The 24,250-nt window shown below is 40.4% G+C and overlaps 1 protein-coding gene across 2 annotated transcripts in view; it reads right to left on the bottom strand.

The window, feature by feature from the left end:
- Positions 1-956: 956 nt before the first annotated feature.
- The window catches only part of TSL (Protein kinase superfamily protein), a 32,589-nt gene continuing 9,295 nt past the window's right edge, over positions 957-24,250 (bottom strand). The window contains exons 4-17 of one of the 2 annotated variants that reach the window (XM_088519226.1): positions 20,934-21,137; positions 19,239-19,289; positions 18,896-19,003; positions 18,655-18,699; positions 16,703-16,815; positions 6,373-6,439; positions 4,613-4,679; positions 3,880-3,977; positions 3,525-3,704; positions 3,141-3,354; positions 2,750-3,014; positions 2,258-2,312; positions 1,915-2,076; positions 957-1,295 (exon numbers count right to left, since the gene is read on the bottom strand). In XM_088519226.1, coding sequence (XP_088375352.1) covers positions 1,200-1,295; positions 1,915-2,076; positions 2,258-2,312; positions 2,750-3,014; positions 3,141-3,354; positions 3,525-3,704; positions 3,880-3,977; positions 4,613-4,679; positions 6,373-6,439; positions 16,703-16,815; positions 18,655-18,699; positions 18,896-19,003; positions 19,239-19,289; positions 20,934-21,137 — 1,725 coding nt within the window. In that variant the 3' untranslated portion in view covers positions 957-1,199. The remainder of the gene's footprint in view (positions 1,296-1,914; positions 2,077-2,257; positions 2,313-2,749; positions 3,015-3,140; positions 3,355-3,524; positions 3,705-3,879; positions 3,978-4,612; positions 4,680-6,372; positions 6,440-16,702; positions 16,816-18,654; positions 18,700-18,895; positions 19,004-19,238; positions 19,290-20,933; positions 21,138-24,250) is intronic. The other variant, XM_059574686.2, reaches the window with a different exon arrangement.

The raw sequence follows: 24,250 nt of genomic DNA, 5'->3' as shown, positions 1-24,250 counted from the left end.
TCCACGCCGCTCTTGTACATCCATACCTGAATTGGGTTAAATTGAAGCATCATCATCCTCTCTCCCTCTCCCTCGTGGTGCGATCAATTTATTCAAAAACCAAAAAAAAAAAAAAAAAAAAAAAAAAGTATACAAAGAGAAACGCAAAGTTTTAGTTAAATGAGCGTTTATCGAAACATCGAGAGAAAGTGAGGCAATAAGTCCAAAAGATAACGATGCAAACTGCATTTTGAGTCTCGAGTAAAAATTTACATTGTTAAATCTTGACCACCTATTTTATTAACAAGAGATGTGCTGTTATTTTTTCAACGGCTCGTAAAATAACAACGCGTAAGCCAAATCCATAGGACCATAACAAACCACGTCCCTCCTATACGATCACACCTTACTTTCTTTTCCTTCTCTTTAAACGCTTCTCTATTAGCCACACCACTTGTAGGAAGAACCTAAGCACCCATTTTCTGTCTATCATTCACAAAAGATTTATTCCTACCTGCTTTCTATTTTACGTTTTTAAAAAATGAGCAGGCAAATGATCCACTATATATTGATTTCCATTTGGAAGCTGAACCGTGAGAGCAAAATAAATGTTGCTTGCCAAGAAAAAAAAAATCCCCATTTAATTAACTTAAACCTACATTTCCTTTTTTTTTTGGGGGGGGGGGGTGGGGGGAGGTGGTTTCTTTTTCTTTTTTTCCAGAAAGCAGAAAGTCAATCAACCTAGCAGGATACAAACAGAAAAAAAGGAATTGACTAGGACCATAGAGGGATTGACTCATTTTTTCTTCTTTACTCTTTACTCTTGAACAGCCGCTTGGCTAGCTCCTTTAGTGATTAGTTTCTCTGATTTTCTTTTTCATTTCTCTCCCTCTTAGGCACTCTTTGTTTATACTTCCCGTGTATGTGGGTTGCACTCCTTTGCACTTTTTATATCATCATTACTTATCAAAAAAAAAACAAACAGAAAAAGACTTATATGTAAGAAAAGAGCAGGGAAAATTACAACAGTAATCAAAACCCCGGACACTTCACCTGGATCACGGGAGACACGCCCTGCTACAAAGCCGGTAACCAGTAACGACAACCTTTACAAACTATACAAAATTCCAAACAGGTATTGCCGTAAATTTCTCCATTCAATGTTGAACAAAGGAGACTGACTTCCTGCCCTGTTGACTCCTTTAGTTGTCTGTACATTATTACTTCTTTGAGTATGTAAGATATGGGTCTTGAGCAATAGTTAAAACGTCTGGCCTCTCTGCTTGGTTATATGTTAGACATCGCCGAATTAGTTCCTGCAAACATGGATATGCAAAAATACTTCACTAGGTTTATAAAGTCAAGAGATTCAACCTCAAACTATCTTGGGAGGATTGCAACAAAAAGTTTCTAGTGTTTACAGCCAAGTTTTGGAGCCAAACCATAAGAAGTGAAGCTAGAAACAGAGTTTCGACCCATCGTGCATAGACTAGAACTCCTTGTGCACATGGGAAGAATGAAATGTGGACAAAATTCAGATAGTCAGTAATCTGTGATGGGATGTTGCTAGAAATGCGATACTGTAGCATCCTGCTATTTGTATGAAGAGAAATACTATTTAATTTATTGTTATACAACTGTCATACAACGTGATAATGTGAGTGAAAATTAGTCCTTTCATCAGCACTTGTAAGAAAAAAAAATTCAGGGCTAATTTTTACTACTACATCATTTTAGTTGTAAATCCATCGTATAGCAGTCTATTAAATAGCATTACTCTTGTATGAAAACAAAGAACTAAACTTTTTTCAAAGAAAGATCCAACACTATATGAGTTCTGTCCTTAAATGCTTGAGCAAATAGGTTGTTTCTTTTCTTCCCCCAGCACTAACTAAGATTATTACTTGACAGACTACATCAATGGGCATAACTCACCTTTGCCTCATTTGAGACAGCAGGTCTAGAAGGAAAGTCAACCTTGCGTGCTTTGATAATTGTGTCTTCACGCAGTATTCGCTCTTGGGTCTGGTCGTGCCCAAAAGGACGTCTGCCAAAAAGCATTTGGTAAAACAGAATACCAGCTGACCAAACATCAACCTGCTTTCCAAGAGATAGCATGTCAGAAGACGTCAACCCAAATGAAGAAGAAAAAATATGTGGTGAACAGTTCCAGAGAGCCAACTGGGCAACTAGTAAAGAGCTTAGTTGATATGCGAGGAGGGAAGGCATTTGATCTCCTTAATACACATTAGAATAAGGATTCAGAAAAATCCCTCACCTTTGATGATATGAGAGGTGTCTTGCTGAGCTCGAAGCATTCAGGAGGCAAATACCTGAATGTAACAAATCGAATAATTCATAAGCATGACGCTCCTCACCAAAATAGGCAAGGAAACTTTCACGTAGTGGAAAGAGGTAAACCACTTCATAACACAGAACAAGGCTTAAAATCACATAAATCAATCTCTCTTCTAACCCTTCCCCAAATTAAATCAGATTTGTTACAAACAATTGTCGTCCACATATATTAAAAACATGTTCATATTACAAAAGGTAGTTTTAACACATACTTAACGTATCGAATTGCTCAAATACAGTTGGAAAGTCAAAGAGGCAGTTCTTAAACCCAGCTAACCCAATTTTGTTTATATATTTGAAGTGAACACAGAAGAAGAAAGGTTTGTCAGTTATCATGTGCTTTGCTTCAAGCAAAAGAGCAACTCATTTCTTGTATCAGAAGCAAGCATAGATGCTGAACTACATCACTCACCAATATGTTCCAGCTCCCTGCGATGTAAGTTCCATACCCTGGGATCCTACGTCATCTTCCACTATCTTGCTAAGGCCAAAATCAGTCACTTTTGCAACGCCAAACTCATCAATTAGAACATTTCCAGGCTTCAAATCATAATGGATAATTTTCAGCGTTCTTTTGTTCAAGTATACAAGGCCTTGAAATATCTGTACGATAATTATCCTTGCTTCCCTCTCAGGTAATACAGGTGTTGCTTTAAGAACAGCATCAAGATCTTTCCCTGAGGGAAAAAAAAATTAATTAAAAAAAGCAAAATAGGAATAAAGTGAAAGGCCGAATATATAAATTCATTCATACCCAAAGCTAGGACCATCATATAGATAAAATGGTAAGGAAGCATAAATACCACTACAGTACTCCAAGACAGTGCCGAATGTATTCTGATCAATCTCAAAAGTGTCCCAAAGCCGAACAATGTGATGATGCACCAAGGTCTTGTGAATATTGTATTCCCGAATTGCATGCCGTATGTAACTTTGCTTCTTCTCTTCACTCCACTGAGCATTCAAGCCATGAAGCTTACATGCAACGTATCTATGCTCTACCAAGTCATAAGCCTGCTGGAAATTTCTTACTTCAAATCACTGCAAAAGGGTATATCTTTACGATTGCCATTATAGGCAAAGGAATAATCTAGACTTTTGTTTCAGCAACTGCAAGGCTTCATTAAAATCGTGATGGAAAATATTCAAATTTATCAAATATCATAATACTTCACCAAAGTTCTGACCTTGTAAACCTCACTGAATCCTCCTTTCCCAAGAAGGTTTAGAAGGGCATATCTATGGTTAAGAATCTGAAAATTATTAAAACGGGAACCATCCTCATCTCGTATGCGTTTCATTTCACGAATGAGCCTTCCCTTCTCCAGTTCATACCGATCCCTCTCACGCATAATAACTTCCTCCTCCTATAGAAAATCCAATCCCAATGAAAGTTGATGTACATATATATTAAACAAAATCTTTCCAATCATTAGTCATTACAGAATACAAAAGGAAATATCCAAAGCAGTAGTATCACAGAACATTTGATCATAACAAGGAAACAACCAAACAGTAGTATCATAGAACATTTGATCTTACACGTTTAATGCTGGCTAGACGGGATTTATAGATCTCATCTTGGATGAGAAAATCTTCTTCTTGCACTCCTGTTTCAGCATCAACTGTGTCGCCCTTATCTTGAAGAAGCACCAAGTGCCATTAGTACCAAAAAAGTTGCTAAACAACAAAGCCATAGGAAAACAATGACTATTCTGTACATGGGTGTGGGTGTCTGTAAGAATACATCACGATGAAATTTAACTTCAACTATATGCCAAAACTTCTTTTTTTCTGGCAAAAGAGAGAAAAAGAAGTATTTGACATACACAGCTAAATGTAGGACCTAGACAGCAGACAAGTAGATCAATTCAAATAGTGACAACCACTCGAGACATCAACCATCTATGTCTGAAAATATAACCTGATAGCCATCGATGCCCAAGGCTACCAGGATCACTAAGAGCTGCGGGCGGGGGGGATTTAAAAGTAGCAAGAACATCAGAACTAGAACCGCAAAATTTAATTATCTGTGTAGATGGCACATATGCATGAACATGGGCCACATGGCAGCTTGGTGCCAACAAAAACTATGTGGAAGAGGAGGTACAGGGAAAAATCTGCCAACGTAGCTTAAGTAAACATGTCCACATGATAAATTAGACCCAGTGAACACAGTTGAAATATTCTTGGATCATAGATCCAAACCTGCCACAAGTAATACCAGAACAACAGGGAAGTAGGAATAGTAAAACTCAAAAAGACAAAATTTTACCAGACTGTCTTTTCTTCAATGTTTTCCGCTGCCGCTCAACGGTCTCCTTCGCTTCAAGTAATTGCTTCTAGTAAATGGCAAAAAATGTTAGAATTCATGTTGTCTACAAATTGTTAAGGTTGGATTTATTTTTTAATGAATATGAAAAAAAAAAAAAAAAAAAAGGAATTTTGGGTAGCATCTTTACAATAATGGAGCTTTCTACACATTTAAATGTATTTGAAGACAAATTCTATTTATGTTTAAAAATTAACACAATTGTAGCCTAACAAGATTTTTGCAGTTAAAATAGTTGATGACATCCTTATAGAATGGCATAGAAGTAGGACTTATCTTCATTTTCTTTTTTATATAAGCACGAATTATCATCCAACCTGAATTACATACAAAAACATATTGATACTCTGATTAAAGGTTTATTTAATTAATTATGGAAAATATCCACACACTACCACGTCATGAATAGTCCAGAACTGGTATTATGACTATAACTAGTGTAAAGCAAATCTATTGCAATATCAATAGCACTTTCTTGGGAATATGCTCAAAACTTTGACAAGAGTAAAATGCAACATCATTGTATCTGGAAATTTGTATGTATCTGAATTTCCTAGACAAAATGAGCTCTTTGATTTAGCAAATCTACAATATTCTAACTGTCAGTTTTTTCGCCCTTCCCTCTCATAAACTTAAATTTAAAAATAATACCCCAATCATGGAAAATGAAAAAGACACAGTAAAAAGTTTATGAAGAACTGCACGTGGGAATTTCATGTGATTAACCTGCTATCAACTATAAAATACGATTACAAGAAATCCATCCTAAATAAGAGTAAAGGATGAATGATGCTTATCGAAAACTAGCAAATAACAAATCCAGTAACTTATAATTCAGAACCATCAATAGAAGATGTTTGACCAGCAAAGAAACAAGATAAGCTTCTGACAACCCATGGTTATGTTATTCAAGATTAAGACAATTTTGGGATGCTTAACCACCTTCAGAAGTTGACTTTACTCGGAGCTTGCAAAGATTATCACAATGGCATTGTTTATAGTGCATTTACATGAGAAATAAACTGAGCTGATCGAAACAAGATGTAAATCACAAATACAAGGTTGGAATGCAAGATACAATCACGAAATTGATGACACCAAAAATCCAAGACATCTGAGAGCATGAAATGCACACAAAAAACTAAGATGAAATTCAGAGGAAGAAGGCCACTGTTATTGCTTAATATGTGAGAAGAGTTGAAGTCTGTAAAAAAAGAAAAGAAAAGAAAAGAAAAAACAAGTATAACTATTGTAGAAAGCAAGTGTGAAAACTAGAATCCAAACAAAGTTTAACAGCTTAAAGACAAATCTCTAATTATTAATTAAAGGGACCTTATGATTCAAATTATTCCACCAATAATCTTCTGATTCACATACCATGGTTCTGATACACACATTATAAAATCTCACTAAGTGCCTAAAAACAAGTCAAATTGTATACAAAAGTTAAGAGACTATAAAGGTGGTGAAAAACATGTTCACTATAGCTAAACACAAAGGATATAACATTTGAAGAAAAAAAAATTTTAGAAGTAAATATATCTCACACACTTATACAGGATTTAACTCATGACCTCACCCTCAAACTCTTACACATGGGGAATGAGATATATTGGGTCCAAAAACCACTGGCATGTTAAGAAAATTCAAAACTAACGATATTTATTTTCAATAAGCGAAAGGAAAATATAGAAAGAGCATACTAGATGAACATTGAGATCTTTTAGCACTTGTCCGTCTTCCCATGTCTCTGATATGACGGTTCCAGCTCTGCAATCCACAGGAGAACATGGTCAACAAAATACAAAGCAAAGATGGAAGATGCTCGAAGATTAGGACTTTAAGTTTTGCTTTTAAAAAAATGTAATTCATCCAGATTGAGGAATGCAAGGAATTTACAGAACAGAACTCCATGAATATTCTTTAGAGAAAATAGTAACCAAGTACTAGTTCATTTCAAATTTGTTTAGTTTCCCTTAATTTAAGTCATTTAACCCTTTCCAGTAATTATTCAAATTTAATGCCTCATTTTGAATGGCTTAACAATGCAAATCATTTTTTTTTATCAAGTAATATAAAATTATAGAAATTAAGATAATTAGTGTAAAAGGGAAAAATGGGTAATTCCCTGAAAAACATACCGGAAATTAAGAACATCAATGAAGTCCAAGAAACTATCGCAATGAAAACCAGCTGCAATCCACATATAGTCATAGAATGATCATAGAAAAATGGGTTTTAAGGAGTTTCCATAAAGCTCTGTAATGTGGATGTACAGTTAATTCTCTTCCACCAAATTGTCTTCATAAAACAAAGTTGAACTATCTCCCAAACCATGTAGCCTCTTGGCAACAAAATCTCCCCTTCCAATTGCAAATAGCTCCACTAGATTTCTAGGCATCACCCATTCAACCCTAAACAGAGTTAAACTAATGACTAAACCTCACGTACCATATCACAATGTAGGAGATGGTCTACCATCTCACAATTGTTTTTTTTTTATAAGTAATAATGCATTAAAGAACGCAGAGGGGCGCAACCCAAGTACACAGGGAGTATACAAGAGAGCGACTAGTAAGGGAGAAAGAAGAAGAGAAAATCAGGAAAATTAATCACTAAAGGAGCAAGCCAGCCTGCAGTCCATGTGAAAAGCGTGTACAAAAAGAAATGAACAAGGTCCTCAAGGTTCCTCGACAAATCCTCGAAACATCTCGCATTCCTTTCCTTCCAAAGGCACCATAAAAGACACAGGGGAACCATCTTCCAAACCACGGCACTACGGGTTCTACCGCCCGACCACCAACTAGCAAACATCTCCTTAACACTTCTAGGCATAACCCAACACAAATTGAAGCGGGAGAAAATAACATCCCACAACTTGCGCGCAACCCCACAATGAAGAAAGAGATGATCCACAGACTCCCCATCCGATTCACACATATGGCAACGATTAATCACTACAATACCTCTTTTCCGAACATTATCCAAGGTGAGTGATTTCCCAAGGGCGGCTGACCACACAAAAAAGGCTACTCTCGAAGGAGCCTTGGTGCGCCAAATACTTTTCCAAGGGAAGTGGTTGGATTCTTTGGAGGCAAGCTTCCTATAAAAAGAGCGAACCTCAAACTTCCCTTTTCTCGAAGGAATCCACCACATCCGGTCCTCCCCCACCCCACGAATCGATAACGAATACAAGAATGAGAAGAAAGAGGCCAAAACCATCTCCTCCCAATCATGAATTCTGCGAGTAAAAGTAACATTCCAGTGAACCATCCCATTTATGCACTCTCGAACATCCGCAATGGAAGCATCCTTATTGCTAGCAATATTAAAAAAGCCTGGAGAAGCATCCTTGAGGGGCATCTCACCACACCATAAGTCCTCCCAAAATTTGACTTTCCCCCCCGAGCCAGGATCCAATCTGAAATGGAACTGAAACGACCTCCAACCCCTACAAATGTGTTTCCATAACCCCACCCCATGCGATCCACGAGGAAATATAGAACGCCAACCACCCCAATGCACCCCATACTTTGCCACCAAAATGTTTCTCCACCAAGCTTCTTCCTCATTTGCGAATCTCCATAACCATTTTCCCAACAGAGCTTGATTAAAAAGACGCAAGCTCCGAATCCCTAGACCACCCTCAACAATCGGAGAGCAAACCTCATTCCAACTGACCAAATGGAACTTAGACTCTTCCTTGAACCCCCCCCCCCCCCCCCCCCCATAAGAAGTCCCGTTGAATCTTCTCAATGCGATTCGCCACGGAAACAGGAATGGGGAAGAGGGACAAAAAATAGGTGGGAAGATTGGATAAGGTACTTTTGATGAGCGTGAGCCTCGCTCCCTTGGACAAATATGAGCGCTTCCAAGGGGCCAACCTTCTAGCAATTTTCTCCAACATATCATCCCAAATAGCCAACAGCTTGAACGAAGCCCCTAACGGAAGACCCAAATACTTCAAAGGCAGAGAGCTAGTGCTACAACCTAGAATATCAGCCAACTCACCCGACTCCACCGAACCACCGACTGGGACCAAAACAGATTTAGCTCGATTTACTTTTAATCCTGAGACCGCCTCGAAGCCAATAATGAGTGCTTTAATAAATCTAACTTGATCAGGAGCAGCCCCACAAAAAATCAGTGTATCATCGGCAAAAAGAAGATGAGAAACAGTTACCCGCTCAGGCTCTCTGGCACCCACATAGAAGCCGTTAAAGAAGCCCCTACTAATAGAGGCATCAATCATCCTGCTGAACGCCTCCATGACCATAATGAACAAGAAAGGCGAAAGGGGGTCACCTTGTCTTACCCCCCGCGAACTCTCAAAGAAGCCGGAAGGAGAGCCATTGATCAATACCGAGAACCGCACCGACGAGATGCAATGTTCAATCCATGAGCACCATTTCACACCAAAGCCGCACCTTCTTAATAAGTAGAGCAAAAACTTCCAGTTCATGTGATCATAAGCCTTCTCCATATCCAACTTGCACAAGAGGCCGGGGTCCCCAGATCTGAGATGGCTGTCCAGACACTCATTGGCAATAAGCACCGAATCCAAAATATGTCTACCTTTAACGAAGGCGTTCTGCGGATTGAAAATGACCCGATTCATGACTCCCCTCATTCTATTGGCTAAAACCTTCGCAATAATCTTATAAGTCCCCCCCACAAGGCTAATGGGGCGGAAATCCTTTAGATCGGAAGCCCCATGCGTCTTCGGAATAACAGCAATAAACGTAGCATTGAGGCTTTTTTCGAATTTACCTCGATCATAGAATTCCGCAAAAACAGCCATGATGTCCTTTTTGATCACCTCCCAACAATCCTGGAAGAAAGCCATAGAGAAGCCATCCGGACCTGGCGCCTTGTCCCTATCCATTTTTTTAATCGCCTCCCACACCTCCCTTTCCTCGAAAGGGGCTTCCAGATTAGAAGACTCATTCACCTCCAACATGTCGAAATGAAGATTATCCAACCTCGGTCTCCAACCAAGAGTCTCCGTGAAGAGCGTCTCATAAAAGCGAGTGATATGATTGCTAATAGCCTCTTGATCAGAAGTAGAAGTGCCATTAATGTTCAAAGACTCAATATAATTCTGTCTTCGGTTGGCATTAGCGATCCGATGGAAGAATTTTGTACACTTGTCGCCCTCTTTCAACCAACGGATCCTAGATTTTTGCCTCCAACTGATTTCTTCTTGAAGGAGGGAAAGTTCTAACACGCTTGCAAGCACCCTTTTCCTCTCAACCTCCTTCTGTGGTTAGACGTCTCTCTTCCTCCACCCTATCCAGAGCTTTAAGTTCTTCCATATGAGTCTTAATATAGACCCCCACATTGCCAAAATCTTGGTCATTCCATCTTCTAATATGCCACTTTAAAGCTTGCATCTTCTTAGAAAGAATGAAACTCGGAGTACCCTGAAAATGATATGAGTCCCACCAGCTGCGCACTTTATCCACAAAACCCTCCACTTTGAGCCACATATTCTCAAATTTGAAAGGCCTTTTGCCTCCCGAATAAGAATTGCAATCCAAAAAAATAGGAGCATGATCAGAACAAACCCGAAGCAACCTTTTTTGGCGCAAGTCCGGATGGTGGGCTTCCCAATCCGGGGAGACAAGAAAGCGGTCAAGCCTAGACCAAGAAATGTTATTTGACCATGTAGAGATCCCCCCCACTAAGGGAAGGTCCATGAGACCCTGCTCCGAGATGAACTCACCAAAGTCCCTCATTGCCGACCGAGAGTGAGCTCCCCTTGACCTTTCACTAGGATAGAGAGTAACATTAAAGTCCCCACCTATACACCACGGCACGTCCCAGCAGCTCATGACCCCTGCCAACTCCTCCCAAAGAAGACGCCTAGAGTTTACTCTGTTAGGGCCATACACCCCCGCAAACGCCCACGCAAAGCCATCCCCGACATTCTTGAAAGAGCAAGCCACCACATAATTGCCCAACACTACATCTACCTTCTCAACAGCCCTCTTGTCCCACATGAGCAAAATACCCCCCGAGGCCCCAATGGAAGGAACATAGGACCATTCTACATACGGGCAGCCCCATAAACTCCTTACTAAGTTATATGAAATAACATTCATCTTCGTCTCTTGGAAACAAACTATATCTGCCTTCCAGCTTCTCAGCAAATTCCTAACCCTCAGCCGCTTATCCCTCTCATTCAATCCTCTCACATTCCATGAAAGAATCTTGAGCTTCATGATTTAACTCGGCTGGCCCTCCCCTTATTTCTTTCCCTTGACGAATGCCCCACAAAATTAACAGAAGATTACAAATTATAAATCTCCCTCTTACCTTTTTTAGCTGCAGGAGTACACTCTTCCCTTTCCGATCCATTGCCTTTGTTGTCATCCATAAGTAACCCAATGGTCTCCTCAAATTTTCCTTCTTCCCCGTCACAAGATAAACCAACCTCCTTGCATGCCTTAATAATAAAGTCCCTCTCATGCTCCACCTCCGGTTCCTTATGAAGCGAGTCTGGAACAAAAGACTCCTGGGAAAGAGAACCCTCCACTACTGTAGGAACTCCACCCAAATTAACAGCCTGTGACGTGCATATCCCCGGCTCCTTACCCAGAATACCCAGCACCAAAACTCCCGGATACTGACCAACAAGGTTGCTCCCCAGGAAAACTTCCCTCCCGGACTCCTCACAGTCACCAGCAACAGACCCAGAGGAGGAAGCCGGTGACATCCACTCGCCCGGTTTCTTGCCCAGAATCCCCGAGTCAGAACCACTCGCCCCACCCTTAAAAGAGGACTGATCATTTTGGCCGAGCTCCAGAGAAAGAGAAGTATCAGAAACTAAGGGGACAGGCTGCAACTTACCCAGAGAGCCCGGAGTTAAATCCATCCTCGGTCTCGCCTGAACAGTGCAGTCCACTATCAAAGCCTGATCCGGAGTTCCAATCCTCGCCGGAAACTTCGTTATCAGCCCCTTGTCCGCCAAAACTACTTTCGTCGGCTCCTCTACCGTGGCCATAGTCTCGCTCTGCCCGTGGGAATCAGCCAGCCCCTTACCCATCGGCGCTACCCTCAACGGCTCCTCTGCCGCGGCTGCGGTCTCGATCAACAAGTGGGAAACAGCGCCAACAACCCTGACGGCGTGGGGCGAGCGCTCTGAGTCATCGACGCCCACCAGAGCTTTGGGACCACCCTCCGACGATTCTAGCTCACCTACCGGCTCCGGCCCAGCGCGCGAGCTCTCTCCTAGCTCCACTGCTCTCGTCCCAAGTTCCACCGCCTTCAGCTCTTTAATGAGCAGGGCCTTAGTAACAGAACCATTGGTAAGCCCATTATCCAAATTGGGCCGAGTTCCCTTTCTCCTGAAATAAGTCTTAATAGCTTTCCCGGGCTTATCACGAATCCATTTGGGCCGCACCACATAAGCTTTCTTTAGCTTGACTACCCCAAGATTGTTCACATTCCTTCTTGCCGACCCACAAACACGAGGCTCATCAACCTTGGGAACAGAAGACTGACATTCAATATATTTAATTGCTGCTTCCAGCCTCTCCATACCCACGTCAATCTCACTTTTTAACCTGCACAACGTCTCCTTGGCATTAATGAGCTCGCCCTTCACACGCAAGAAAGACTGCACATCATGGCAACCAATCTCCTCCTGTCCCTTCACGTGATTCATTCCAAGATACGCTGCTGGCTGCCTTACCGTGGGGTAGATCCTGTTCGCCGGAATTCGTGAATCGCTCGCCGGAACCCAACTGACGCAACCTGAGGATATCCCATCCTTTGGACAGGGCAGTCCCGCCACACCTATAGGGAAAATCTTCTTCGTACCCTCTCCATTACCGCCGGCGGTCCACCCCCGATCATTAACCTGTTTTGAGTCCCCCACTACCTTGGCAGATACTTGTTCCTTCTTATCCCACTCTGCAGAGGCCTCTTTCAGCCACTTTGGCACCCTGGCGATCGGTTCAGAGAAAGACTTAAAGCAGTCCCCAGCCGGCTGCAACGACAACCCCACCGCCTCCGCATAGCTCCTCCTGCCCACCCCTCCCTTATCCTTGACCCCCTCCCTGACCTCCCTAACCCCTCTGTCCTCACAAAGAGAAGCCTTTGCCAGGCGAACCTCCTTGATAAATCGATCCCAACCTTGTCCATAACGACCTTCTGGAATGATAATCGAACCACATCTTCGCCTTCCATCAAATTCTCCTACTGTCAGAAAACGTCCATGTCTGTTGGAACATTTTTGTGCAATAACCCGTGGGAACCCTGCTCTGGATTGATCCCAAAAGACCTCAGACGTCTCCACTGCCACCAGATCCTCTACTATGCGCACCAACCACACTAACTCATCCCTCTTCAAGAAAATGGACTTAAATTTCCTGTTGCTCCTTTCTAGTATCCTCACCCCTGATACCCCTCCTTTGATCAGCACCTCAAACACTTTGGACTCTACGGACCACCTCCTCGTGCCGGCCATGAACCCTCACTCCAGATGAATGCACTATCTTATACAATATATTTTTTTCTTGTCCTAAATTAGTCCCACTTTTTGCTTTAAGAAATGCATCTTTTTCTTATGGTGCAGCTCATCCAACTTGACATCTTCTTTGAGCTTCACTCTTTATATGTGCTACTTCTCATCAGCCATTGTAGGATGCACAAAGCATAATTAGCCTCGTTCTTCACCTTTAGCGAATAAAGGTTGAAAACAATGGTAAACCTTCATCATGCACAAACCATCTCACAATTGTTATTGCACATGCAACACTAATTCACTGTTATTTTATCCCTTTTCTTAGGATTATCAGCTGTCAAAAGTCTATACAATGCGGCTGTCCATCCAAAAAAAATATAACAAACTTTTTGTGGTACCTTCATGGACTAAACTTTTATGATACTTATACTGATACTAAACATACACTTAGGCTCCGTTTGTTTAGGCATAAAATGTTTTCCGTTGAAAATATTTTCAATGAAATCATTTTACATAAAAAATTATTTTCCTGAATATATTTTTTGGCGCTTGGTTTGTACGAAAAATAAGCAACGACGAAAAATGGCCAGCAATTTTTATAAACCGCCAACGGCGGTTCGGCGATAGTCCAACAATTTGAGAAGGAGAAGCTCAAACTCGAAAAATTGTTTACGATTTAAAAAAAAAAAAAAAACTATTTTACGAAAATTAAAAAGGCTTTTCTGGTCAAACCAAAAATGTTTTCGGCTTCACTATTATTTTCTGTGGCACTGGTGGGAGACATTCAAAGGCTTTACTAGACTTGAGGTGGGGGATGGGACTAGGATTAGCTTTTGGCATGATCTGTGGTGTGGAGTTCTTAAGGAAGCATTTATAATTTTATTTGGTATTGCTCTTATGAAGGATTCCTTAATGGCGGCTAATCTGAAGTTTTTGGGTGGATCCAATTAGTAGAATATGAGTTTTTCTAGAGAGGCGCATGACTGGAGGTAGAGGTCTTTGCTTCATTTCTCCAGGTGTTGCATTCAGTCATAGTGAGACAAGGGTGTGCAGATAAACTATGGTGAGTTTCCTCTGAAAGAGGTTTTTTCAAGGACAAGTCCTACTCCTTGGCTTACTCTGAAGGTAGTTGCTTTCCCTGGAAAAGTGTATGGCGGACGCAATGATGCGAACCTCACGCAGGCACATTCAAGGGCAACTTTTTTTGCGTGGTTGGCGGCTCTGGGCAAGATCCTAACCTTGTATAATCTCAGGAAGTGGCATGTTATTGTAATGAACAGATGCTACATGTGCAAGAGGAATGGGGAGACGGTGGATCATCTTCTTCTTCATTGAGAGGTAGTGTCAGCTTTATGGAGTGCCCTCTTTAGTCATTTTGGGATGTCTTGGGTCATGCCGAGAAGGGTTATTGACTTGTTTGCCTGTTGGTGGTCCTTTGGACAATTGAGGAGTACGGCGGTCCGAAGGATGGTGCCTATTTGCCTCTTTTGGTGTTTATGGAGGGAAAGAAACTATAGGTGCTTTGAGGACATAGGGAGGTCCATAGAGGACATTTTATCCTCTTTTTTCATACTTTGTATCTCTGGACTGCGGTGTTTGTATCCCCTTTGTCGATTAGCTATGACGATTTTCTTGTTTGCTTTTCTCATTCTAGTTAGGTGATTCTTATTGTATACTTCTGGTGTACTTAGGAGCGCCTTACGCTTTTAATAAAACTGGTTATTACTTACAAAAAAAAAATTAAAAAATTAAAAAAATTATTTTACGCCAAAACAAGCGGAGCCTTAATGTTCTAGTCTGGTGGTAAAGTCATTATCATAATGGAACTGAAGTTCTGTTTCATAACTTAGTATTTATTTTTTTAAAATGTCCAAACTAGAACAAACTATTACTTTATAAATCCCCATGCGTAAATAATTGAATTCTAAACCTCTCCCTTTCTAAAAAGAAAAGCGAATGAATAATTGATGGAATCATAAAAATCCTGACACACCAAATATTTTCTAATCCAAAATGGAGACTCTGTTTTCAAGAGAAGCAACAAGACATCTCATGAGATTGTACCTCAACTTTTATCCATTCTTTGTAATCTTTACCATAGCATCAAAGCCCCCAATCACTCCAAGCACCCTCCATCCCTACTTTCCAACAGCAAAGCCATCTATGGTGGAAATTCTGTAAACGGTTAACCCTGAGCATAACCTATTCTATCCCTCCACCTTGTCCCTTCACAATATTCTTTCCCATATTTTCACATGGGTTTTCATGAAGCATCATCAAAGATTTTGGATCATTCCCATAAATTACTGAGATTTTTGTTTTGTGTTTGTCTTTCTGGGGGCTTGGATTATAAGATATTAATTATAACTTGCCCTCGGGCTTTTAAAAGTTTCCACCTTCGAGTGACCCACACAAACTGGTCTTGAGCAAACGAGGATGATGTTCCTACCATAAATTTAGAAGAGACCTACACTGCATAATTGGCCCGGTCTCCTCCATGACTCCCATAATGATAAAATATGCTTGGTTTTTTGGCAATGCTATATTGATAACAATTTGGCATTTAGTTTTCTTGCCAGCATTCACCGGGAAATCCTTTTGGTCGCTTTTTTTTTTCTCAGGTAATTAGATAAATTCTTAGTTAGCTGGTTGTAAATTAGCAAATACATTAATGTGTTCTACAGTTTTTCAATTTCTACAAATGTCTTGTAAAGAGATAAAGTAGCTGTTGAACCTTTTTTTTTTTTTTTTTAATAACGAGGAATCCCTCCAAAGCAAGGCCACTTCGTGTACCCACTCCTGTTGGGTAGACCCCAGGCCTGTGTAAAACGCCCCCTCCACACGGATCAGGTAATACTCTGGCTTCACCGGTAGGCTTGCCCCAAAGAATTGTTTGCACCCAAGAGGATTCAAACCTTAGACCTGATGGAATGCCACCAAGACCAATGTCCTTACCACTTGAGCCAACCCCTTGGGGTTAAAAGCAGATGTTGATAGCCAACAACATAAGTTTTTTAGGCAGAAAATCATACTTCTCTTTGTATCTCAAGAGCCAAAGAAGAAGAAGATGATGATGATGATGTTGCAAGCTTTATACTAAATCCTTAGAAAAATAATTATGCATATAATCCAGAATTTTCCCAAGTATGTCACATAAAAGCACGAAGCTTTGGTCTTGAGCTAAAATTGCAGCTATAGTTACAAGCTACAGACTATTAGCCCAATTTGTATTTGAATACCTGTAAATTGGAAAAGGTAGGAGAGGGCCACATAACCCAAAATCTCAGTAATTTGTGTGTTTGCCAACAAAAATGCATATTAGAGTCGATCTCTAAAAAAATTCGGCAAAAGGATCCTCAGAAGTGGCAGAAAACAATAACTATATGAGGAGTGAAACATTGCCAACATAGTTCGCTAAAATATCTGCCTAAATTCTTTGTCTCTTTTACTAGATTAAATAGTCACCTCTTGTATTCTCTCTCATTCATTGTGATCACCAACCAAAGCATTCTAAATCTCTTCTAAGTACTACTATTAGAAGCATAAATCAATTAGTGTAGTACCTGATTACGCCCACATTACCAAGTCTCAAAGAGTCCTGCCGCACCTTCAGCCTTGCTTCCTGTCTCTCAGCTTTTGAAACAGCTATCAACAGATCAGATATTATTTTTGTTCTCTGCATTAGAGAAGAAAACCAAAACTAGTTATGGTCACAACAATGTGCCAACTATACACCTGATGTCATGAACATTACATTGATGCTGATCCTTTCTCAGTTTCTCATATATAAAATAGATAAGAAGCAAACATTATCCAATAGTTCAAATCAATAATAGCTTATTGGGAACAAGCAGACCAGTGTTTTTCCCCATCAAGGAGATTGTTTCAGTATATTTCTATAAAACCAACTACAGTTTATACTTCTTTCATGTTCTTTAGAACCCGACCCAATAATCATCCCCCCAAAGACATGTCCTATGTCTTACATTGGCTGCCTACTAAGTGGGAATTAAACAATATAAGTGATTGTGGGAAGGCCCCAATTTCTACTAGTCCTTTTGGGATGTCGAGCATATATGGTTAGCGCATCCCTGAGCCACAACAAATGCTATTAGAGCCAATCTAGTAATGTCGTGTGGCGTAAGGCACTACAACGAAATGTAGTCCTTAATGAGGATGTCAAAAATTTGAATGGGAGAAATTATAATTCTTCGAATGGGATTGAATTAGATTGTGAAGACACTACGTAGGCATGTACTAAATCCTACATTGATTGATACTAGGTGAAACTGGTATACATAAATGATTACTAAGAGCCCCAATTGTAACTAGTCATCTCGGGGTGTCATGTAGATGTGGCTAACACATCCCTTAAAATAACGTTAGAACGAATAAGATTGTAAAGTATATTATTTCTCAAACCCATAGAAGATATGTAAGCTTAGTTCTTGCTTTAGAAAACAATCAAATATGTTTTTTTTTTATAAGTATAAAAAAAACATACTTGATTGTTTTCTAATATGTTAGAGAAACAATCAAATATGTTATGGAAACAAAATGCAGAATTTGTTTTTGACTTTAAAGGAAAAAAATTGCTTATGACAACATCTGAAGGTTTTATCCCACTAAACAAGCTTTACTATCATTCCTTAAAAAATCTTTATCACCAAAGTTTCTTCTTCAATATCCTTAACCTTTGAGCAGTTGCTTTAGACTTTCCTAATGTGCTTGATTTTCATTATTTTCTTGATCGTTCTTTCCCTTTATAGCTAGGTATTTCTCTTGTATACTTATTGTGTACCTGGATTGTTTGTGCCTTTGTGTTTCTAATGAACTTTCGATTACTTATAAAAAATAAAAATAAAAACATATCTAAGCAACTAAAGGAGCATTCAGAAGGGAAGGGGGGGGGGGGGGGGGGGGTACACTGGAATTTTAAATGGACGGACTGGAGGACATGCATATGCATATTGTTTGTATTGCGTCTCTTCAGTTTCCTTGTGCAACTGTTGGGGTACCTCACACCTCATTCAGTACGGGACTTATCTGTAGAGTCTAGTGATAGTTTGTGATCACTACACTCTTCATGTAGTCTCTTTTGCACATCTTTTAATTACTATCGTAAATATAATGAACCATATTGTACATCGATATGTGAAATACCATAAAGAATTGAGAGAGGCCATAAAATAAGAAAAAAAATCATATAGAACGAGCATATGCATATTGTTTGTATTGTGTCTATTCAGTTTCCTTGTGCAACTGCTGGGTACCTCACACCTCATTCAGTACGGGACTTATCTGTAGAGTCTAGTGATAGTTTGTGATCACTAAACTCTTCATGTAGTCTCTTTTGCACATCTTTTAATTACTGTCGTAAATATAATGAACCATATTGTACATCGATATGAGAAATACCATAAAGAATTGAGAGAGGCCATAAAAAATAAGAAAAAAATCATATAGAATCAGAAGTCAGAAACGGTTGGTAATCAAGGTCCTTAAAGAAGCACACCTTAGGCTTCATTTGTTGTTCATAGTCTTTGAGGTCCTTCAGTTCCTGCCAGAAATCACAACGGAAAAAAGAAACTTAATAAAAAAAAAATGAAGGAGCTCTATCATAGTCTCACGAATGAACAAAGCAATTGTGTAAAAAAGAAAAGGTAAAAGAATTGGCACCAGATTAAAATATAAACCGTATTGCTCCAGAACATGTATTAAATAGTTTTAACAACTATTGGCATCAATTCAATTACCTTTTCTAACTGGCGGCAAAGATTTTGATAATCAGAGGCCTCTTGACGTGATTTTCGCAAGTCCTCCTCTAGTGCTGCAACTTTTGCCCGTAAAGATGCAACCTCCTCCTAATTTAATTTGATTGAAAAAAATACTAGGATGGGTGAGATATCAAAAACTTGTTTTGCCTCTGAAAAGTACTTATGAACAAGAACCTTTGATTCAAATATACTTGAAAAAGTAGTATGCATAGAAATTTTTCTAATCTTGTGCTTATCTTATGATGCTTGGCTATACAGAAGCAGAATATATTCTTACTATATTTGTCTAAAACAATGAAAAAAAAGTACACCAAAACTATACCTCTAATGGAGAGCGACTATCATTCCGAAACTGCTCTTTGGGCCTGCTATCCTGCAACAAGCGGAGAAAGAGCTTAACAAACAGCCATAAATAAGTCTTACTTTTACCAATCATTCCTTAACATAAGAACCTTCCATATTACAAGCAACATCTGGCACTTTCTCCATGTCCTTCTTAGATAAGCATATAGACACTCCTCATCTCGTTGCACATATCAAGGTTCCAAAACGATCACAAAGACATTTAGCAAGCACTGATTCTGGCACTTTTGGTATTTTTCAGTACCTAACCCCCCGCCCTCTATGTCACCCTTTTTTTTGTTATCCACAGACCCAAGAGGAGAGCTCTAGAAAAACTTCCCGTAGTGTTCCACCATGGTGTTGAAAGATCAGGAAAGATTTCTTATTATCCTACCTAAGAGGAGACATGTGGAAAACTTCCCTGAGCTTTTTCAACCCACCTAAGAGTTTTTCCGAGTGTAACATCAAATCCAGTTATCTTCATCATCCATATTAACATTACATATCCTACTGTTTTTGACCTATCTGACAACAAACATCTAATTTCAGACAAACTTTAAGGCAATAAATTATTGCATATGGTTGAACAAAAAATTGCAAATTTCAGCAACACCAATAAACTTTTTAATAGGTAAATTCATAATCAAAGTCTTCTCATGAAAATATCTATTGTCATAGTGTTCACTCAAATCTTAAAATCCAATTCTACATCACAGTTATTGCACTCAACCATATGTCATATCTTGAGAAAGTCTTCCCTACTTTGAAGCAAAACATCAACAAGATGATCATTCATGAAGAAACTACGTAAATTGATGTAAAACAGCGGCACCAAGTAGACCTAAATCCATAGAGATTAGTATGGATATGGTACAGGTATGTTCTCTACGATAGCACTGTATTTGTGATTTATGAGTGTCCTTTCACAATTTTTAAGCATTATGGAAATATATTATAATTGTCATAAATGTCATTTATATAGTGCCTTTTGGTACACTTTTGCAAATTATTTTATAAAGCCATCACAATACATAATAAAGAACCTCATTCACCATTCCAAAAATGACACATGACATGCACAACACAACGGATACAACTGCAATGCCAACTTTCACTAATCCAACAATAATAAACCCTTACCTAATATACATATCTGTTACCAAATCACAAAAGAAATAGAAATCTATTAAATGCACAAATTAGGCCATATTTACTTTTTTTTTATAAGTAATAATCAAGTTTTATTAAAAGCGTAAGGCGCCCCTACGTACACTGGAAGTATACAAGCGGAAACACCTAACTAGAAAAAGAAAAAGAAATTAGGCCGTATTTACTATAAGACCTAATTAGAACAGGCCCCTCAACTTACCCAATTTTGCTATACATAACTTATACACGTTATGCAACACATTATGCATGTCACATATCTTACTTTGTTCTTAACCCCTAAAAAAAAAAAAAAAAATCTGTTGTGTGTGTTATGAAGATGCATGGGTGATATTCCATTAACCATCCTTCTATTAGAATAATCATAAAGAAAATCTGTTCTTACAATTTAATAAATAAATAACCGAGATAATGGCATTGATTATCACATAATGAAGAAGAGGACGATTAAAAGTCACAATAAAGAAATAAAGAATGACATAGAAACAGTTCATACAAATCAGCATACCTTAAGATATGAGTTCTCAAACTGGCCATTTGAAGGTGAAACAGTTGAAGAATTTTGTGATCTTATCTGATCATTAATTCTAGCATTGCGCCCCCGACCTGAAACAGAGTGCCCCCTTCCACGACCTGGTTTTTTCCTACTTACTTCAGAAATGACCTTAGATTCCATGGTTTCAACAACCATTTGCCGCCCATCAGCCACTGCCTGAAAGTGTTTTTACCCCACCAATTAGTATGCAATCCATTTATTTTATTTTATTTTTATTAGTATGCAATCCATTTTATTGAAATAAAATGCAAAGGGAAATCGCAATATAAATGCACAAGGAGGCAATTAAAAACAATGAGTTAAAGAAGTCCCAAGAAAAACACCAGCAGAACACAAGATTCAACAATACCTCAAACGTACTAAAAAAGAAAAACAATATTTAAGGAGAGGATTATAATATGCATATGTATTATAATACATGCATGAGGGGTCTTATTCAAGCAAGGTGCGGCCCAGCCCAAGAAGGTTAATATGGCGGAGAGGATAGTCAATGATCTGGAGGGGAAGGATGGGGCTAAGGGGAAAGGCCAACGGCCCACGAGAGGGTTTAAGGGCAAAAAGAAGGTGGTGGCTGTTTACAAGCATAGGAAGATGGGCCTAGGTCTGGGTCAGACCAGCCCAAGCACGTCTGGTCTAGACAAGGTAAGACCCAAGGGGTTCTCTTACCCGTTAAACTCGAACGGCTCGCAGGGGGGTTGGCAAAGGGGTCCGGCAGGTGACCCAGGTGCGTCGTTGTCGTCGGCAGGAGGTTCGCGCGCAGGGGTGGGATCGCCAGCTACCGTGAAAGCTCATGCCGACGCCCCTTTGTTGCTAGTGGACGGACCCGGAGAGTTTTCCGGTGGTGAGAGTACGTCAAATCTGGCCGGAAATAGCCGCTGTTCTCCGGCGGTCGTGATTACGGACAGGGGGAAGACTTTGTCGAGCTAGACAACGCCGGAGGTGCCTTCCTTGGTTGCCGCCGGTGCGTCAAATCTGGCCGGAAATAGACACTGTTCTCCGGCGGTCGTGATTACGGATAGGGGGAAGACTTTGTCGAGCCAGACAACGCTGGAGGTGCCTTTCGTGGTTGCCGCCGATGAGGATGTAGAGTGGGTTGAGCCTGAAGAGGTTACTGGAGCTGTCAGATCGTCGGGGATGGCGGTCTTGGACAGTGGGGAGGCTGCTTCGCACCAGAGGATGCCGGTGATGTCAAGAACAGTAAGCGAGGGTAGAGATTTGGTGCCATGGTCTGGTGGTGATGTGATCCAGGTTGGCATTCAGGCTAGTGAGGAATTGGGTCATACGCAGGAACAAGGGTATAATGGTGGGCTGCATGTTTATTGTCCCTCTTGGGATGGTGGTCCTTCAAATCTAGGAATCCAGTGTTCAGGTATGGTTGAGTCTCGAGATGCTGGACAGGTGGTGGTAGCTAAGAGTTTTAGGGGAGAAGTCATTGTTGATGCTAGGAGTAAGGAAGATGAGAGGGCAGGGGCTTGTGGAGCCGAGGGGCCTTCTCCTTTGAACAGTTATGGTCCTAATTCAGAGGGTGCGGCAGGCTACTCAGATTGGGTTATTCAGTGTGCCAATGAGATTTATCCGATCGTGGGGATTTCGTATGCCGGTCATAAGCTGCAGTTGTTAGCATTGTTAACATTTCTAGAAGAGGAGTGCCGAAATAATGGGATGGTAACTACTTCAAGTAGGGGCTCCAAGGGTAAAAGGGAGATGAGGAATTTGGAGTGCTCGGTGAATTACGATGCTAGAAGTGAGAGCTCGAGCCGGGGAAGCCGGAAGGGGAGGGGGAATGTAGTAGTTTTATGAAGATAAGCATTCTCTCTTGGAATGTGAGAGGGTTGAATAAGAGGGATAAACGCTTGAGGGTGAGTAATTTGCTCAGGAATTGGAATGCAGATGTTGTTTGCCTTCAAGAAACCAAGATTCAAGGTATGTCTAGAAATATTGTTCGCAGTTTATGGGGGCGGAATCATGTGGATTGGTGTTGTTTGGATTCTAGTGGGGCCTCGGGTGGTATTATGATCATGTGGGATACAAGGGTGGTGGAGAAGATCGATGTCTGTGTAGGGGATTTTACTCTGGCTGTGTCTTTCAGGAATGTGGTAGATCTCTCTGTTTGGGCGTTTGCTGGGGTGTACGGTCCGAATCTTGATAGGGATAAAAGGCTCTTTTAGGATGAGTTGGCTGGCATTCTTAGTTGGTGGAACTTGCCGTGGTGTATTGGGGGAGATTTCAATGTTACTCGATTCCCTAGTGAAAGATCAGGTGGAGCTCGTCTGGATTCTGCTATGATGGGTTTCTCTGATTTTATTTCTAAACAAGGGCTTATGGACCTTCCACTTGTGGGGGGTGCTTTTACTTGGTCGGTTTCTCAAGATCCTCCGCTATGGTCTAGGATTGATCGGTTTCTTGTTTCCCTAGAGTTGGAAGCCTGGTTTTCAGGGGTGAGGCAGAAGAGGCTTCCTCGTCTTTGCTCGGATCACTTTCCAATCATTCTTGAGTTGGGGGATGTATACCAGGGGAAAAGGCCGTTCATGTTTGAGAATATGTGGCTTAAAGCGGAAGGGTTTGTTGCCTTAGTGAAACAATGGTGGGATTCTTATGAGTTCCAAGGTACGCCGAGCTTTGTTCTTGCTTACAAACTCAAGGCCTTGAAGCTGAATTTGAAGACATGGAATGAGGAGGTGTTTGGTAACATTGAGAGGAATAAGAGGATTCTTCTTGAAGATCTTCGGGCCTTTGATGAGCACGAAGAAAGTAGGGCTTTGAATGAGGAGGAGTTAACAAGGAAGGCTGAGGTTGTTCAAGAGTTAGATAAGTGTACACTTATGAAGGAGCTTAATCGGAGGTAGAAATCTAGGGTGTTTTGGTTGAAGGAAGGAGACAAGTGCACTAAATTCTTTCACTCCATAGCCAACTCAAACAAAAGATGTAACTCAATAGAGACCCTTATGATTGGGGATAATCTTTCTTCAAATTAGGATGAAATTAGTGAGCACATTGTTGATTTCTATCAAAAGCTCTTTGCTGAGCAGCACAGTTGGAGGCCCTTGGTAGATGGTATCTCCTTGGATTCCATTTCGGAGGGAAAGGCCAGCTGGTTGGAGAGAGATTTTGAAGAGGAAGAGGTTAAAAAGGTCGTGTTTAAGATGAATGGCAATAAGGCATCGGGCCCCGATGGGTTTTCTATGGCTTTCTTCCAAGCTTGTTGGGATGTGGTGAGGGAGGATATTATGAGGGTGTTTAGTGCTTTTCATGCTGGCGGGATGTTTGTA

Source organism: Corylus avellana, chromosome 8 (assembly GCF_965113065.1).
Source record: "Corylus avellana chromosome 8, dhCorAvel1.hap1.2, whole genome shotgun sequence".
In the NCBI taxonomy this organism is placed as follows: domain Eukaryota; kingdom Viridiplantae; phylum Streptophyta; class Magnoliopsida; order Fagales; family Betulaceae; genus Corylus; species Corylus avellana.
Note: the sequence above shows the minus strand (reverse complement) of the source record. Positions and strands in the feature narration are given on the sequence as shown.